Source organism: Lactuca virosa, chromosome 5 (genome assembly GCF_052849685.1).
Source record: "Lactuca virosa cultivar CGN04683 chromosome 5, Lactuca_virosa_CGN04683_v6, whole genome shotgun sequence".
In the NCBI taxonomy this organism is placed as follows: Eukaryota; Viridiplantae; Streptophyta; class Magnoliopsida; order Asterales; family Asteraceae; genus Lactuca; species Lactuca virosa.
In genome coordinates, this window is record NC_136430.1 from 454,111,741 (window position 1) to 454,130,999 (window position 19,259).

Consider the following 19,259-nt stretch of genomic DNA (forward strand, 5'->3'; position numbering starts at 1 on the left):
ACGCAACCTACATTTCTTCGTCGTCAGTATAACTCATCAACCAAACCATCCATGCAACCACAATTCAGTATCACATCATGTAACCTTTCATATGTATGTGATTTCAAAAAGTATGTTTGTTGCAATTCATTATCGGTAATATCCAGATATTTCACATCCTTATATGTCTCTCAGACACTATAGAGGGGTCTGATTCAAATTTGAATTTTAAATCTCAGTAAAAATTAGGAAGATATAACAGTAAAATCTAGGAACATATAACAGATGGATGAACAAATAGAACACATAAAATAACAAATCAAATATGAAACAAAAAACAAACCTATGTATGGGATGTACCTTTAATCGACTACCCTGCCACCACTTACAACCATCCATTATTGTGAAGTGACTTCTATTTTAAGTTTGCACTATATTAACTCTCAAAGATCAAGAAAGCAAGGCATATTTGTATGCATGGGTTTCATAGATATGAATGGATGCATTCTGGTGCACGAACGTGCATTGATACCCGTTGGTGACTTAAGCACTAATGAAAATATCATTGACCACCAATCGACAATCGATCTAATATTGAAATTAAAAGGTTTATATCCCATAACCACCATGCTCAAAGTAATTAGAACAAATAGCTTCAGAGCTTTAGAAACCATATATGTATTGATACGTTGTCCACGAGCCATTTGATGACTTTGTACACAAAAACATGGTTTATTATAGATGTTATTCGGTTGTTCAATGAAATGCCTCTAAAAACCGTATCTACATAGAACACGATTATCTTCGGTTATGCCAAACAAGGAAGGGTTGATTAAGCACGTCACATGTTTAAAGAATGATTGTTTCATGGACGGTGTTAATATCCTACCACCGCCACTTATGTGTCACCGCCAACCAACCATCCCACCACGACCACGATCTCACCGCCCACTTTTCATATATATCATTTATGGATTGTACCTAAAATGATCGATGTGGGTGTGAGACTAAATAGAGATGATTACAGCGGGAGCGGGATGTCACCTGTAGATGATTACAGCGGGACAGAGATGAAAGGTATCATGGTAGATGACAGTGGAAATAAACAAAGAAATAAAAAATGAGGACGTCATGGTCATTCATTTTTTTTAGGGCATCCGCAGTGCATTAAACTCAATAAAGTTTAATGGATTACCACATCATCTTTCTACAATCCATACAACTCTATTATTTTTTTTCTACAATGCATTGAATTTTACAAAGTTCAATAAAATGTTACAAAATGTAATTTATAGTAAATATTTAAGAATTAAAAACTTTCCTTTTTTCTATTGAAGAGTTCAATGGTCATTGAACTGCAAATCCGTTGAATGACAAGATGACATCTCACAATGGTAGAGTTTCATCCATTAAATGACATATAGACTTGTCATCTCATTCAATTCTCTCATTAAACTCACCATTGTTGACATATCAACTAAGTATAATGACAACTTTATTTTTTAAACTATGTTGATTTTCCTTTGATTAGGAAATATAAAATATAATATAATAACCATTTACATCCAAACTGTATAGGATTTTGATGACAATAATGTCATAACCTTTTAAATATATTCATATTGGATGATGGAGATGGTTTAGGCCTCTTACTTTAAGCCCAGATAGTTTAGGCTCGTTTGGCCTGCTCGATGTCGATGCTAGTGACAGGTGACGTGACGTTTACTAGCTACTCTGTCCCAAATTAATATCAATCCACCGAAATTCGACGTCCTGGCGACTGTATTTCATCTCTTTATACTGATTCCTGTTGTTTCCTTCACTTAAATTGGTTCATTTGCAGTTCCAGTGAACTGATAAGCGTTTGTACTCTCTTTCTTATCTCCAATCCCCAAAACCCCACTTGCATGTAAGAATCTTCATTTCATAAAAAGGGGTTTGATAGTATTCCGATTAGGATATTTGATTATTTCAACAACCATGGCTTCGTCGATGCTCTATGGAGGTCAGCATCTTACATTAACCCCGAAAGGGTTAGGGTTTAATGGGTCAGATTTGCATGGTAGGAATTTGCTGAAGATGAATTTGGTTGGTAGAAATTGTAATTTTCGATCTAAAACGCTAGTTGTACCCAAATGCAGCGTGTCTGTACCAAGGCCAGCTTCACAGCCTAGGTTCATACAGCATAAAAAAGAGGCATTTTGGTTTTATAGGTTTCTGTCAATCGTTTACGATCATGTGATAAACCCTGGTCATTGGACTGAAGATATGCGAGACGATGCACTCGAACCGGCTGATCTTAATAACCGCGATTCAATAGTGGTGGATGTTGGTGGAGGCACTGGGTTCACTACTTTAGGTATTGTAAAACATGTCGATGCTAAAAATGTTACCATTTTGGATCAATCGCCTCATCAGCTTGCAAAAGCTAAAGAGAAGGAGCCTTTGAAGGAATGCAAGATCATTGAAGGAGATGCTGAAGATCTTCCTTTCGAAACTGATTATGCCGATAGATATGTGTCAGCCGGAAGGTATAGCCTCTAATAAATGTTCATTTCTATGTGATTATTGCTATTTGTGTAATCATTAGACAATCATATAATTAATTGCTTGAGGGGGTGTTTGGATGTGTGATTAAACCTATGATCGTGATAATCGAGTGTCTCTGTAAACTGATTATATGATTTCTGAATGGGTGAAAACAATAAGATATGAATAGTCAATGAAAGAATTGGCAAAAGAAAGATGATTATTGAGATACATGTAATTTCCCAATTATCCATAGCTTTAAGCAACTGATTATCTTATTCCCCAAATGGTGAAAGAATCGCCATATGCCCAGAAAGATGCATGTTTAGTATCCAATTATATGTCCTTTGGAAACATATGACTTGAAAGTGGGTAGATGTAAGTAACACCCCTGTCCAATCCAAACACAGTGCAACTTGTTATGTCATGTCAGCCCAGTCCAATTTAAATACAAAATACAATACAACCTGTTATGTTATGTCATGTCATGTATTATGACCATATTTCTTTTCAGCATTGAGTACTGGCCGGACCCACAACGAGGCATCAAAGAAGCATACAGGGTTTTAAAGATGGGAGGGAAAGCTTGTTTAATCGGACCTGTTTATCCAACATTTTGGTTGTCTCGTTTCTTTGCAGACATGTGGATGCTCTTTCCTAAAGAGGAAGAGTACATGGAGTGGTTTGAAAAGGCGGGATTCAAAGATGTTGAGATTAAAAGGATTGGCCCAAAATGGTATCGTGGGGTCCGCCGACATGGTCTCATCATGGGATGCTCTGTGACAGGTGTCAAACCCACATCAGGGGACTCTCCTTTGCAGGTAACCTCTTCTTCCTCATTACCAATAATGATGATATTGATATGGTTAAAAAGTGAATAATAATTTAAAATGGGGGTTTTTGTAATTTTGTTGCAGCTTGGACCAAAGGTAGAGGACATAGAGAAGCCTGTAAATCCATTTGTGTTCTTTTTACGTTTCCTTCTTGGGGCAACAGCTGGAGTGTACTATGTTTTGGTTCCTGTTTACATGTGGATCAAGGACCAGATTGTGCCAAAAGGTCAACCAATATAAGAAACTGTTTTTAGTTTGTGTGGAATGTTGTTTTGTTTGAACTGCAATCTGTAAACTTTCTAGAGTTGAGATTATCAAGCATTTGTTTTATGAAAAGAGAATCTAGTCTTTTGGCCATGAATTGTAAGTTGTAACACTTGTAGAAAAGCACAAATGGACTCCATATCGCAGCCTATATGGACAAAGTTGCCACATCATATTAAGAATAAAACATAAACAAGATACCCACATGTTTTATAAAGCCTTCGATTCCTTCAAACCCAAAAGCCCTCCATCTGGAGCGATTTCACCATTGTATGAGGTTAGTTTCGTCGATTTTTGTGACTAAGAATATATCTTTGTATTCTTGATCGTTGGCTTAAATTCAATTTAGAATTCGTTTCGGAGAGTCCCCATGTTGGGACAACTTTTTGAATACTGTCTAGGATGTGAATGTGTATCATCACTTTGGATACTTAATAAATAAAATTGGTAGACATTCTCTCTTTTACTCCGACTAGTTTGCATTTCAAGCACATACGACTAGTTTGCATTTCAAGCACATACTTCAGATAAAAATTTGTCGATTTTCTTAAATATTAGTGTGTTGGTACGCATCAGATATGATATGAGATTGACTATTCAAAAAGTGGGATAAATGATCACCTTTAAACAAATAAAAGTGTTCATATCATGCATACTTGGGGGTTAAAATAAAATTTTGTCGATTTTCTTAAATACTTAGTGTGTTGGTACATATTCACATATGATATGAGACTAATTATGGGTTAATTTTAAAAAAAATATATAAAAGTCTAAATATTAAGAACTTTGAATTTATAAGAAAATAAGAAAAATAATGAATTATTATAATAAAAAAAATTATCGTTTAAATTTAAAAAATAATTTATATAAATAAATAAATTAATTAATGAAATTTAATTTTGAGAAAATTTTAAATTAAAAGGTAAGTTCATTAATGACATTGATATCCATTTATTACTATATTTATTGCAATTATTACATTAAAATATTATGTGAAATTTAAAAAAATAGAAAAACTTATACAAAGACATGTTGAAAAAATTAATTCAAAATAACCACAAAATGACATTTGACAATTTAAATGAGAGTGTGATAAGTGTCAAAGAAATTTTCATTTATTAGAATAGATTGAGTATTCAAAAAGTGGGATAGATGGCCACCTTTAAACAAATATTCCCTCCGTCCCAAAATTATTGCCCACGTTTGACTTTTTAAGTCTCTTTTGTTTAACTTTGACCTTAAATAATTTACTTTTTGTTATACAATTTTTTATGCAAGATATATGAATAGATTGTTTTTTAAATGTATTTTCATTGTTATAAGTTTCACCAAAAAATATATAAAACAAACAAAATTATTTATGGTCAAAGTTGACATGGAAAGACTTTAAAAGTCAAGCGCGGACAATAATTTTGGGACGGAGGGAGTAATAGGGTTCATATCATGCATACTCGAAGGTTAAGATAAAATTTTGTCTATTTTCTTAAATGCTTAGTGTGTTGGTACATATTCACATATGATATGAGATTGCGTATTCAAAAAGCGGGATAGATGGTCACCTTTAAACAAATAACAGGGTTCATATCATGCATACTTGGGGGTTAAGATAAAATTTTGTCGATTTTCTTAGATACTTAGTGTGTTGGTACACATTCAGATATGATATGAGATTGAGTATTCAAAAAGTGAGATATATGGTCACCTTTAAACAATTAATAGGGTTCATATCATGCATACTTCAGGGTTAAGATAAAACTTTGTCGATTTTCTTAAATACTTATGCATACTTTAGGGTTAAGATAAAACTTTGTCGGTTTTCTTAAATACTTAGTGTGTTGGTACATATTCACATATCATATGAGATTGAGTATTCAAAAAGTGGGATAGATGGCCATCTTTAAACAAATAATAGGGTTCATATCATGCATATTCGGGGATTAAGATAAAATTTTGTCTATTTTCTTAAATGCTTAGTGTGTTGGTACATATTCATATATGATATGAGATTGAGTATTCAAAAAGTTGGATAGATGGTCACCTTTAAACAAATAACAGGGTTCATATAATGCATATTTGGGGGTTAAAATAAAATTTTGTCGATTTTCTTAAATACTTAGTGTGTTGGTACATATTCACATAGGATATGAGATTGAGTATTCAAAAAAGTAGGATAGATGGCCACCTTTAAACAAATAATAGGGTTCATATCATGCATACCCAGGGGTTAAGATAAAATTTTGTCGGTTTTCTTAAATACTTAGTGTTTTGGTACATATTCACATATGATATGAGATTGTTTATTCAAAAAGTGGGATAGATGGTTAAGATAAATTTTTGTCGATTTTCTTAAATACTTAGTGTGTTGGTACATATTCACATATGATATGCTATGAGATTGAGTATTCAAAAAATGGGATATATGGCCACCTTTAAATAAATAATAGGGTTCATATCATGCATACTCGGGGGTTAAGATAAAGTTTTGTCGATTTTCTTAAATACTTACTGTGTTGGTACATATTCACATATGTTATGAGATTGAGTATTCAAAAAGTAGGATAGATGGTCACATTTAAACAAATAACATGGTTCATATCATGCATACTTGGGGGTTAAGATAAATTTTGTCGATTTTCTTAAATACTTAGTATGTTGGTACATATACACATATGATATAAGATATAGTATTCAAAAAGTGGGATAGATGACCACCTTTAAGCAAATAATAGGGTTCATATCATGCATACTCGAGGGTTAAGAATTTTATCAATTTTTTTTTAAATATTTCGTGTGTTGGTACGTATTCACATATGATATGAGAGTGAGTATTCAAAAAGTTGGATGTATGACCATCTTTAAACAAATAATAGGGTTCATATAATGCATAAATCACAATAACATATTCTCATAATTACTATAATGTTTCTTTAATCTAGCTTTTACGTATAAAACATAATCTAACTTTTATCAGCGAAACTCAAGCTAATTCGTCATGTATTTAATCTACACATAGTCTAACTTTTATTAGTGGAATAGTATGTTGGTGAAATAGTTATGATGATTGATACAAGTTGGATTAAATAAAAAATCGAAGGTCTTCATATTTCTTCAATCGTCTTGGCAAATTTAAGGATATTGTCAAGAAACATGTTGACAATGAAAGCAAAATGTGTTAGCCCATACATAAGTTGTTGCATACGGTTTATGTCCACATTCATGGTTGTAGGATTCTAGAATCATATAAGACATGGATTTACCACTCTAACAAAATTTATTCAGTTTCAACTATATTTGGGGTCTAACAAGAAGTATTGCAACATCGATTGAAATGTTTGATGTGGTTGATGACGTTATTGCACAGTAAAATACAAATTAAGAAAATATAGATTGGTAAAGAATTGGTTTAGACTCGAAATTTGATGCATTGTTAAACAAACTGAAAAGCGTGCTATACAATCATTGTAGTTGGATGTTCTTCCTTAAATTTCTAGCAAAATTGGTTTTGGTATCGACATCAATCAAAACAATTGTCCTGTCTCGAAGATCCTTCTCCAAACAATAATTAGAAGGTTGTGGAAGAATTTAACAATTGAAAAATTAGGGATCATCTGATATTAATGTTACTAATGAGATAAATTTCAACATATGCTCAATAACGGGAAGGGTATAATTGTTATTTTGTTAATTTTTTTCTTTCAACTCGGAACGACTAAAATATATCATTTCTTTTGAACCCAAAAACACATAAATAATTTACTTTTTTCATTCCCTTTTTAATTTTTCCTCATCGCCTTTTTTTATTTTATTTTTATTTTTTTTATACTCAGGTTAAATGAAACTCAAAACAACAATTATTTTTATTTTCTTACAATTTCCATCTATTTCTCAATTTTTCCACCAAATAAAAAAACCTAAATACGACGACATACAAAAATGAATTGTAGTAGCGGTAATAGGGATCGAATCCACAGAGATTGGTTCGAATCAAATCTATGCATTCAGTTTCTACGAAATAAAAATAATGAAAAGTGGGGGTTTCTTGAAATATTAAATACGATAAAAACTAATTTATAAAAAGCTAAAATAACAAAATAGAAAAGCTATAAAACAAAACGTTTCAATATCGGGATAAATCGCGAGTTCAATTAGTTGACTAATCATCATAATTTTGTGGTGCAATGGGTTTAATGGATACTAATTTGGCTATATCAATCTAAGAAGCTTGGGACCACCTAGACATTTCTTAGTTAATACAATGGTTAGAGAAGCTCATAACACATTTTCTTAGTTAAAGTCATAATTTCCATGAAGCATGTAATTAATGAAAATTAACTAGCATTAAAAACCAAAAAGTCACCGAATCCAAGAGGAGTCAAAATGCTTTCACTATCATGTTGGAGAAAATATTTTTATGATTGTGTGAAAGAAAAACAATCACAAGAACCATTTGTTGCTTGTTAATTTGAAGATCTATTACGTAATCAAGAAATTAACCAACTAATTAAACATTCACATATCTAAACTCATGATTAAAGACATATGAACATAAATAGATGTTTACTAGAAAATATTTTCATAGAATATCATCAAAACCACACAAAACCATTCCTAATCAATTAATTGCTCCATAGAGTCACCCAATATTGAAAATAAAAACTAAGTAGACAAAATAATAATAAGAATAAAATGATAGAAATTATACCAATACCGATTACGAAATGAAAATGACAAAAGCTCATTGAAATCGTCATTTCTTGTGCTCTAAAAACTCCATCCATAATCCAAGTATTAATACAAAAATTAACCTAATCTAATTTCAAAGATAAATCATTACAATAATAATATCATGAAAAATATATTAAAGTTCCAAAAAAAATGAAGAAGCAAAAGAAAAGAGACACCAAGAGGTGCCGTCCCTTCTTTTTCTTTCCTGCCGTGAAAATTTGAAAATGGAGATGCCCTACTGCTGCTTTTCTTTCTGCATTCAATTCCAGCACAAGACAAATGGGCTAATAAATTGGGCTGCTAAGTATTAAGTAATGGGCTGCTATATGGGCTGATAAATTATGCACTATTGAGCTTTTCGATGCTGGCAGCTTTGTGTCCTGATGTTCACAAGGCCAAAAACTATATCAAAACTAGTCCGAATCCATTTCTTTTTGGTGAGGTCGAAGATTGATGAGTTATGAAGACTTCTGTAAATTTTCAGCTCAATCGGACATCGTTTGACCCTCAGTCTGATCGCTTGAAGAAAGCCGCGCAAAGCTGTCAAAATCCGAAAATTTAATTTATATCGCTTTGTTTTTCTTTTCGCTTCCGGATTTTGCTACGAGACTTCAATCGTGGTTGCAAGGAATTCGATATGGCTTTAACGATGCTCCAAAATACCATCTTGCTCGAACAAATCTACACAAAAAAAAACTTAAGCGTGTAAAAATATTCAAAACAATAAATCTAACGATTCAATGCAAAAAGAATATTAAAAATGCAAAAAGTAAAAGAAAACGATTGCTAAAATATATACAAATTATCGAGCTATCATTAGTCAAAACCATGACTTTTTTTACTTCGTGATCATTTTGGTCATGTTTCTATGTGATTTTAGTCCCTCTGAAAGTTGAAATTACTGTAATACCCTTATATATTTATATTTATTTTTCTTTTATTCTTTATCTATTTAAATAATTAAAAAATAATAAAAACTCCACCTATCTCTCTCTCACACACACACGAACAACCCTTCTTGCCTTCGCTCATTTCAAGAACACCTCCATTATCCCCACTCAAGAACTCACCACCTGCAACTCTCGATCGAATTCCTCCATTGACAAAGTTATCCACTCTTTCCATGTCCGCATTCTTCTCACCTCGTCAAATTCCACAGTATCTTTCACAACTTGTTTCACCTTCACTCTTTCCATGAACTTCATTTGGATTCTCTAAGTACATCATTTTCTTCTATCTGCATCTTCTTTTTCCTCTACCTATTAATCTGGCGACCTCCTTATCAGAGATACATCTTCAGGTAGAACGGTCTGACGACCTTCTTATCACCGCCGACCTTAGCAGTCTCGACATCCAATTTGGGGGTTTTATGCACAATCAAGAACGAACATGGTTGCGGGTACAAAACTTTCTCCGGCTTATACAATGTTATAAGGTGGATTCAACAAAGATACCGTTTCTATTCGAGAAGACGAGATTTCACAGAATTCAGATTGATTGAAGTGAGAAAAAAGAAGCAGTGATGCTATTGGTTATCATTTGGGGTAGCGATAACGGTGACGGTTGATTTTTTGCCGACCTCCTTTCATCCACACCGATGTTCAGACCTGTATTCCCTCCAAATGAGTTTTGTTGATGTTAGCATTCTTATCAATGAAGATTGGTAAGTCTTGATTTTATCCCCATTGCAAAACAATATGATACCCTTTGTAAGGAATCACCATGAGCGTTAGCGAAGTACCAAATCTGGGACAGAATCAAGTCAACGGGTAATATCTTTATATAAACTGCTCGTACTTATATCGATCATCATCAGAAAATCTCCATTGTCAAGATGAGTCTTCATTATAGATATGATTGATGTTGAAGAAGCTGACGACAATAAAATTGGAACTCTTTTATGGAATCCGTAGAAGCAGGGGACATTTCTATTCGTGTGGGTGAGTGAGATAGAGAGGTGAGGTTTTTATATTTTTTTAATTATTTAAATAGATAAAGAATGAAAGAAAAATAAAAAATTAATACATAAGGGTATTACAGTAATTTCAATTTTCAGAATGACTAAAAGCACATAGAAACATAGCCAAAAGAACCACGAAACCAAAAAAGTCAAGTTTAAACTAGGGTTTAGGTTATTTTTAGTCACTGAACTTTTCTGAATGTTTTATTTTGGTCATTATACTTTGTTTAAGCTATCATTGGTCATTGAACTTGTTTATTTTATTCATTTTGGTCACTATAACCAGGAATAGAATGTGTGTAATATCAAACGATGTGGTCAAGATTGTAATTAGTCATTGGACTTTTATGGGTGTTTTATTTTAGTCATTATATTTTGTTTAAGCTATTATTGGTCACTGAATTTGTTTTGTTTTGTTTTTCATTTTAGTCACTCTATTTTTTTATTATCATTTATAAAAAATTAAAAAAAAACTACTATTTTTTTTTCTTTTCTCCACAACTAAACTTGTTACATCAATTATTTAGAGTAAATTATATGAATAATCCTTGTGACTTAAGGTAGGGTGCATATTTAGTCTTTAACCTTTTTTACTCTAACACTCCTAATAACTTAAAAAAAAACTATTTTGCAATTATCAATCCTATCACTCTTGTCAATGGTAGAAACACACCAAATCATCATCAATAACTAGTTTTACGTTGGGTGACCCCGTGGAAAATCTCCGTATCGGGTGACACAAAGCAGAAAATATTTTGGTATATATGAATTAATTGAAAACACTAACAAGTCTACTTCTTTTTCTAGAAGCCCGAATTAGAAGACTCGATCATCCTTCAATGCACAAAGACTATGTTTTGTATGAAACAATTGAAAACATTAAACATGCATCCTCATGATCACAATCATTATTCATATAATTTACTCTAAAATAATTGATATAACAAGTTTAGTTGTTGAGAAATAGAAAAAGAAATTATAGTTTTTTTAATTTTTATAATTGATAATAAAAAATAAAGCGACTAAAATGAAAAAAATAAAAAAGTTTAGTAACCAATGGTAGCTTAAATAAAGTATAATGACTAAAATAAATCAGCAATAAAAGTTCAATGACTATTATAACATTGACAATGTTATACACCGATTATCACCGGTTAGAATGACCAAAATGATAAAAAAATAAACAAGTTCAAGTTTTATTGGAGACATAGGTGAATTTAGGAGTAATATAGGAGGAGTAGGTTAGATTTGCCGTTAAAAAAAACAAATAACTTAAATGCTTTAACTAGACCTCATGAAAAATACATACTAAACATTTTTGGAGTTTTGTTTGACATAAATGTTTTGCTAGCAGTTTTGTCTAACATAAATGTTTTGCTCCACCTTGTTTACCTTGTTTATCTGATTTCTTTTTACACCCTCTCTTTTACACGTTCATCTTTATCTTTCTTCATCGCCTTTTTTATGCGAAATATTTACAGAGCGCCTATGGATCTGCCACGGCTTCCCTTTTCTCCAGGGCGCATCTTTTCTGAGGCCAGGAGGGCTCCCCTGAATTTTGGGTTAGAAGTAGACTACGTAATCTTAATTTAGGCCCAGCAATGTGAATCTTGGGCTGTGGCCCCTCCTGTTCTGTTTGCCAAGGAGTCTGGTCCATGAGAGATAGAGAAGCAATCGTTCCATCGTTCAATCGACTTCCGCCCCATCCTCGATTTCTCGCTGGTCACTAATCGCTAAATCGGAAACTTCCGGCTCCCGCCTGTGGCCTGCCATTCACCACCGTCACCTGCTGCTGCTGTTGAGCTGTTCTGCACAGCTGCACTTCTGCTGTTCTTTCTTCTTCACAGAACAGAAGTGAAGAAAATCACTTAATCAGGTATGCTCCCTCCTGTAGTCCTGTTCGACTGTAGCCTGTTGCCATGTTCTGTCTTCTCTCTTTTCTAATTTCTATTGTTGTACTTGTTTAGTTGTTGGATATTTGGAATTGGAAAGTTGGAATTGTTCATTCAAGAGCCTGTTTTGTGACTTTTGTCTAGAATAAACTGATATGAATATTTCATCTATATTTGATTGTTGTTGGAATTTTAGGAATCAACTAATTACACATTGTTAAATGTTCTCTTCTTGGTTCAACTAATTAGTGATGAGTGATGAGCAGTGCTTATTTGATTCTGTTAGTCTAAAATGTTATATAAGTTGAAAGGCTGAATGGCTAATTATGAATGAATTGTTCTTCGATTTTGATGAATTTAAAGACCTTAAAGTTCGTCGGGCTGAGTTGCAATTCTTCTTCTAAGTATTTTTGGGTTTTAATTGTTGAAAATTTTTGGTTTTTTATGTGTAAAAACGGTAATTTTAGGTATTTTGGTGTTTAATTGCTGAAAAAAAAATTGTTTTCTTATATGTGTAAAACGTTAATTTTAGTTTATAATACTTTTGGCCCCAAATTATATGTTCAAGCTCTCCATGTTTAAGGTTTTAAGAAACAAGAAACAAATTCCCAATTTCCCCTCTTCATCATGGTGCTCTAACCCGTTTCGGGTGCTTCTTTATCGAAACCTTATCACTGAGAAGCCGTCTCTTTGTTTAACTCTTTTCAACTCTGCACTATCGTAAACCCTTATCATTGAAAAACCATACAAGTTACAGGGCAACTCTCTTTTCGATTTCCTTTCACGTCAACTTCCATAGTCAACTTCCATAAACGTTTATCACTGAAAATTCATCAGGTAACTTTCGTTTACAGTATTTATCAGTGTTTCTTCTGACTTCATCTTCAATCAATTTGTGAATTTCGTTAATAGATTCTTTTAAGGATTCAAAATTTTCAAGTGTAGAGGCTCTGAGTCTGTCTTTTGTTGTTTTCCAAATGACAGCACTCAACTTTTCGTCGACTCATAATATCATCTTCAATTCCATCGTTGATCGCCTTTTGTATTATGTGATTAATTACAATATAACCATTTCTTTTTGGGGGAAGAACAGGGTTTTAGAGGAACAAAATTGGCAATCTGCTTCTGAACTGCCCCTAATATCTGCACAGGTAAAAAAAATTAGTTTCATGATTTTTTTGTTTTTAGATACATGGCTTTCATATGGTGCCCTAATTCTTATATTTATATACCTATATGCAAACGTTGCCTCATGGAACAAACCATTTTTCTCTGTAATTTGTAGTTTGGCACTGATTTATTTTTCTCAATCAAATATCGAAATGATTAATCAATTGGCAACTAGACTTGGTGACTGACTATTCATTAAACATTACAATTTACAAGTGAATTCTTGATTAACAAAAACATTTGATTAACATTTGACATTGTTATAATTAGATAGACTTTTTCAACACTGGTTGTAATAGGAAGGAATGAAAGTAGAATCTTATAATTAACAAACAAATGAAAGCATGGTGTTATATCTTGTATGTAAGTTTGTAACACCTTTAAATAATCGAAAAACAGATTTTGATTTATATAGCAACATACTATCGTTTAATAATTACTCGATCACATTACTATTCTTATTCTCATTGCTATTTGGTAGAGCCAACCACCTATGAAATGCTTCTAAGGTATTTCTTAGTCGATAAAAATCTATCCATGAGTGAATACACTTCATAATCATAAGGCTTTTGCCTTACTTTTGAAAGCTATTTACTAATTTACGCCTTCTTTGATCAATGATTATGGAATCCTTCAAGTGTTGATTTGATTGATAATTTTGAAATTACTAAACTAAAGAGAAAGAAGAAAATAAAAGTCGCTTATTTTACGATTTATATACATGGTCCATGTATATTATTAAGCAACTAAGGTCATGATTATAAAGGGACTATAAATAATGAAAACAAAGGCAACTTTATAGAAAATTTATAATAAATGAAAACCTTTCTCAGGTTATTTGACACTACTGTAGTTATAAATGGTAACATATGAGTGTATAGCGTATGTTGGCTGCTTCAGTTTTTGAACAACTTTGTAAATATATAATGATTGCTTACCGTATCTATAAAACCATTTTGCAAAACACCTGTTGCATCACACGGGGTGCAAAACCTAGCTCAATTACATTAAGCAATCCAACATATATTTCGTATTTACAATGCAAGGGAAACTGAAAAGACCTTAAATAATTAATCAAGTTTGATGTACTAATTTATGGATCAGTTGGTTTTTTTTTTTTTCAATTATTTATACCTAAAAGTTCGTTTTTTTTTTTAAAAAAAAGACCCAAATATTTCAAAACACTACGGGTTTTCCGGCAAATGGCTTATTTTCGGCTGACGCCATTGGCCTACCCAAGAATGTGATTTGAGATGCAAATAAGGTAGCTTCTGATTAAATAAAATTAAAAAAATTAATATTATACATTAAAAATAAATTAATAATTTAATAAAATAATATTTATTATATAAAAAATAATAAATTAAAAGTAATAATCAAGAAATTAAATAAAAAATTTAATAATCAAATAATATAATATTTATTAATATATAAACATTATATATTAAAAATAATATTTATTAATATATAATAATCAAATAAAAAAAATAATTCAATAAATTAAAAAAAAAGAATTGCAGAAATGGTTTGAGTTTGGTAAAAAGAGATAATAAACCAAAACCATAACTACACCAACAAATAAATAACTTTTTTATAGTAAACTTTTTTTTTTTTTTTTGTTTATGACCTTCCAAAGAAATCGGCAAAACACATGGACCAAAATTTTACGAGTAAATTAATCTCGAGATATTCATATTTTCAGGCAAACTGCCGCCTCCGGAGGGCGATAAGCGAAGAATGTCCATTAATCAAGACGACTACTCAACGGCGGAAACCCTAATTATCTTCGACCGGCCTATACCTCTCATCCGACGACCCATACTAGCCGGAGCCGGAACAGACGATTCCATCGTCCTCGGTTTTAAAGACCCTCAATCTTGGACATCCGCATACAAATCGTGTGAGTCCAATATCATACAACAATGCGAGGCCGGTGTTCGGATCGGTTGTTCCGTGAGCGCGTCCAGCAAGTGCGCCCCACCATGGTGGAAATCTATGATCGGCGGTGGTGTATCCAAAGAAGAATTAATCGAGAGAGAAAAGTGCGAAGAACGAGAAATGGCGGAATGTTTCGAAACTTCGAGAATGAATTGTCGTAAATTTGCAGAAGATAAGTGTTTGCCGGCGTTTAGAGATGCTCGAATTGTGGTAAAAGCCGACAGTGGTGATGAAAAAGTGAAGAAGTGTGTGTCGGAGTTGATTGGTAGGGTTTGTTTGGGGGAAAATCAAAAGAGGGTTGGTGGTGTTGAGTTGTGGACATTGAAAGGTTCTTGGACAGAAATCAAATCTAGAATTGGATTTACGATTCTTAGAGGAAGTGATCTGCTTGAGAAGCAGCTCTGAAGAGAAAAATCGGCCATGATTCAGATTTGGGAGCAGAATTTGCAAAGGATCCATCCAAATCCAAGAGACCTTATACAATGGTAATTTTTGTTTATACTAGTTGTTAATTAGTTAGGATCAATAGTTGTAATAAAGCCTTGAAAATTTTCTAGATAAATATGCTTACATGTTCCAATACACACCTTGTGCTTTCTTTGTGTTTAAAATCTTGATGGCGTTGTGTTTGCCATGGTTTATGATATGATAGGATTACTTTTTCTTTAAAACAACTGGAAACAATAAAGGAAACAAACAATAAAAAGTCTTGTGCTAGTTTGTCTAAGTATAAGTCTTGACTTTTGTCACTAGTTTAATAGGTCTTCATTAACATTACCTGTCATCTTATCTTGACATATAATGGGATATTTTCATCCAAGTAACAAGTTTTATGACAATGAGCATGTTTAGTTGTTTGAATTGCATCTAGTCAGACAAGTCTTCTTCACTAAAGTAATAGATTTGTTTCGGAGATTGTATAATTTACACTCCAAATTTCTCATTATTCATTTTTTATTTATAGAGTGTGAAATAGGTTTGGGTTGGAGAATTTTATACTCTGTAAATAGAATGTAACGACAAAAATAAGACAAAAATAAGATGAGGGTTGGAGATGCTCTAACGTAATAACAACCACCGAGGTGTAAAATACTAATACTATACAACAAAGAAACAACTCCAAAATTGTAAACAGAGAAACTCAAATTAATCCAATGAAAAAAATATATTAAGATTTGATTTCCTATGAGAGACCATTTCTAAAATAAAGAATACATTAAGATTTGATTTGAACTACGAATAACTAAATTTTGACATTGTATCCTCTTGAATAAAATTAAAGCAAATAAGTTCAAGTATATTCACGTAAAGATAAATTCCACTTGTGCTCGTGCATCATATGGGTAGCGATTCCATTGAAGCTGGAAACAGTCATCATCATGCTATTAGTGATTATTAATGATCATCCTCCTTGGATCCCATTACAAAGAAGAGTAACTAAAAAGATAGGACATGGACATGCTCTTGATTTCTCGTCTGGTTATGCAAATGACAGAAATATATCTCATTCTCCTCGTTGAAAATAGTCTGTGCAAAAAGGCATTTGGAAGAAATTTCCATTTTGTGGGGTTTTACATTTTTTGGGTCATAAATTACAAATTGTGATTGAAGTGGAGAGATGAAGACTTTGAGTATGTCTATTATATTGCAGCAAGTTAAGAAATCATCTAGCAACCTTAGGGTGCGTTTAGTTGCGGAAAAATGGGTCGTTTTCCGGAAAAAATTTCCAAGAAAAATGAGAATTTTAAAAACGCGTTTAGTTCGTCTATTTTTCTAAATTTTTCATGGAAAATGAAAATTTTCCGTTTTCTAAAATTACAAAGAAGTTGGAAATTTTTGGAAAACTGATAATCATTGTTTTCCACATTTTTCTAATTCCAAAATTTTTCTAAAATATAAACATACACCCACTCCCACCCCATCCACCTCTACCTACCCCCACCTTAACACCCCCCACCCACACACACACACATACATACCCACCCCCCCCCCCCCACACACACCAACCCCCACACACACACACCAACCCACAAACACACACACACATACATACCCATCCACAAACACACACACACACATACATACCCACCCACACACCCACCCACAAACACACACACACACATACATACCCACCAACGCACCCACACACACACAAACACACTCACACACATACCCACCCACACCCCCACAAACACACACCCACACCTACCCCCACCCCCACCCTCACAGACACACACACCCACACACACAAACCCACACCTACCCCCACCCCCACCCTCACATACACACACAAACTCACACCTACCCCCACAAACACACACATACACACACACACAAACACACACTCGCACCCTCACCCACCCAACACCACCACAACAATCACTGACCTACCATCACCATCACCACCACCACCACTAACCCGTCATTAGCACCACCACCACCGCTGCCGCCGCCATCACCACCACTGACACAATTGCCGCCGCCACCACCATCGCCTGTCATCACCACCACCGCCGCCGACCTGCTACCGTTACCGCCCCCACCCACACCTTACCACCGCTACCGTTTTCTAAAAATGAAAACCGATAAAAAAATACACATCTAAACACGTTTTCTAATTTTCTAAAACTGAAAATGAAAAATGAATAAGTTTAACTAAACGCGTTTTCTAAATTTTTCAATGAAAAATGAAAACGGAAAACGAAAATTGAAAAGGGAAAACAAAAAACGGAAAATGAAAATTGTTTTTCCGTAACTAAACGCAACCTTAAAGTCTTCGGTTTTTTAAAATACTATTGTTGTGGATTTTTGTAAAATTTAAAGTTCATTATGATTATTTTATTATGATAAAATACAGTGAAAAACCTTGTTCAAATGTATGTTTTTTTTTTTTTTTTTTTTTTTTTTTTTTTTTTTTTTTTTTTGTGTGTGTGTGTGTCTATCACAATAACGGGTTCAACTTTTTTCTTTTATTTTCTCTTTTTCTATCTTGTAGGGCCTTTTATTCAAATTTTAAAATTATAATTACCATTTTTTTTGTAAATTTAAATCTGTAAGTTGATATATACTATGTTTTTTTTTTTTTTTGTAAAATTTTATTATGCGTTGTTTGATAGTTGTTGACTGAGTTAGATCTGAGTGTCAGTTTTAGCTTCTACTTCTGATTGAAACCATATTGTTTGATTACGGATCTGACTGATGTGCTAACCCCTCAAAATGATCATTTTACCTTTCTGTTTTTGTTTTGTTATAACTTTATAATATTTCTCTCGATTATCTATAATAGAACAAATTATTTTAAAATCAAAGAAGTTGTTTAGATATGAAAATTAAACATTTCCGGCAATACAAATTAAAACATGTTATGGTTGATAAAATTGACATCCAAGTCTTTATCAAATAGCTCTTTGAGCACATCACCTTCAAAATCATAATACCGGAGATCCAAAAACTTTAATTTCGGTAATTTAAGAACAACATTAGGGAATTTTCTGACAAACCTGTTGTTGCTATCTTCAACTTCTAAAACTTTTTCGAGATTGTTTTGTAGAGCCGATTCAAATTGATGTGGAACAAAGCAAGATCAGGGAGAAGTTCGACCTCCTCCATTTAGTACCCTACCATTAGGTACAATACATAAACAAAAATTTCTACAATTGGGTATGGATAGACGTATTTATGATGTAGGGTTGCTATAAGAAGGAAAAACTTGGAATCTTCAATAGAGAACACAGGATAAAGGAGTCAGAGATGGGTAGAAAAGCCAAATTTAAGATCTTGTGTAACGCCCCGATTCTCAGGTATTGATTTAATGTGTGAGTTTTTGATTTCAAGGGCTACTCGACGAGTTGATTGCCCTACTCGTCGAGTAGCAGCGGGTTGGTCCACGTATTTTAATGACCTACTCGCCGAGTCCAAGAAGGGACTCGACGAGTAGGAGCTGGCAGATGAAACCCTAAATCTCGGGGT

The 19,259-nt window shown here is 33.0% G+C and overlaps 1 protein-coding gene and 1 long non-coding RNA gene across 2 annotated transcripts; both read left to right on the forward strand.

Moving 5' to 3' along the window:
- Positions 1-1,672: 1,672 nt before the first annotated feature.
- LOC145114475 (2-methyl-6-phytyl-1,4-hydroquinone methyltransferase, chloroplastic-like) lies at positions 1,673-3,702 on the forward strand. The gene is made up of 3 exons (XM_079050488.1): positions 1,673-2,510; positions 3,023-3,329; positions 3,426-3,702. The coding sequence occupies exons 1-3, from the start codon at positions 1,960-1,962 to the stop codon at positions 3,579-3,581; spliced, it is 1,014 nt and encodes a 337-aa protein (XP_078906614.1). The 5' UTR covers positions 1,673-1,959; the 3' UTR covers positions 3,582-3,702.
- An 8,077-nt stretch (positions 3,703-11,779) lies between these two features.
- Positions 11,780-15,901, forward strand: LOC145114476 (uncharacterized). The gene is made up of 3 exons (XR_013711038.1): positions 11,780-12,166; positions 13,276-13,333; positions 15,055-15,901. It is a non-coding gene; the product is annotated as an uncharacterized LOC145114476 (long non-coding RNA).
- Positions 15,902-19,259: the final 3,358 nt, after the last annotated feature.

Bases quoted from the DNA above. Each gene is read 5' to 3' on its own strand.
- LOC145114475 (XM_079050488.1), top strand. From the start codon at position 1,960: ATGGCTTCGTCGATGCTCTATGGAGGTCAGCATCTTACATTAACCCCG. The intron at 2,511-3,022 runs GTATAGCCTCTA...ATTTCTTTTCAG, and splicing joins AGATATGTGTCAGCCGGAAG to CATTGAGTACTGGCCGGACC. The intron at 3,330-3,425 runs GTAACCTCTTCT...ATTTTGTTGCAG, and splicing joins CAGGGGACTCTCCTTTGCAG to CTTGGACCAAAGGTAGAGGA.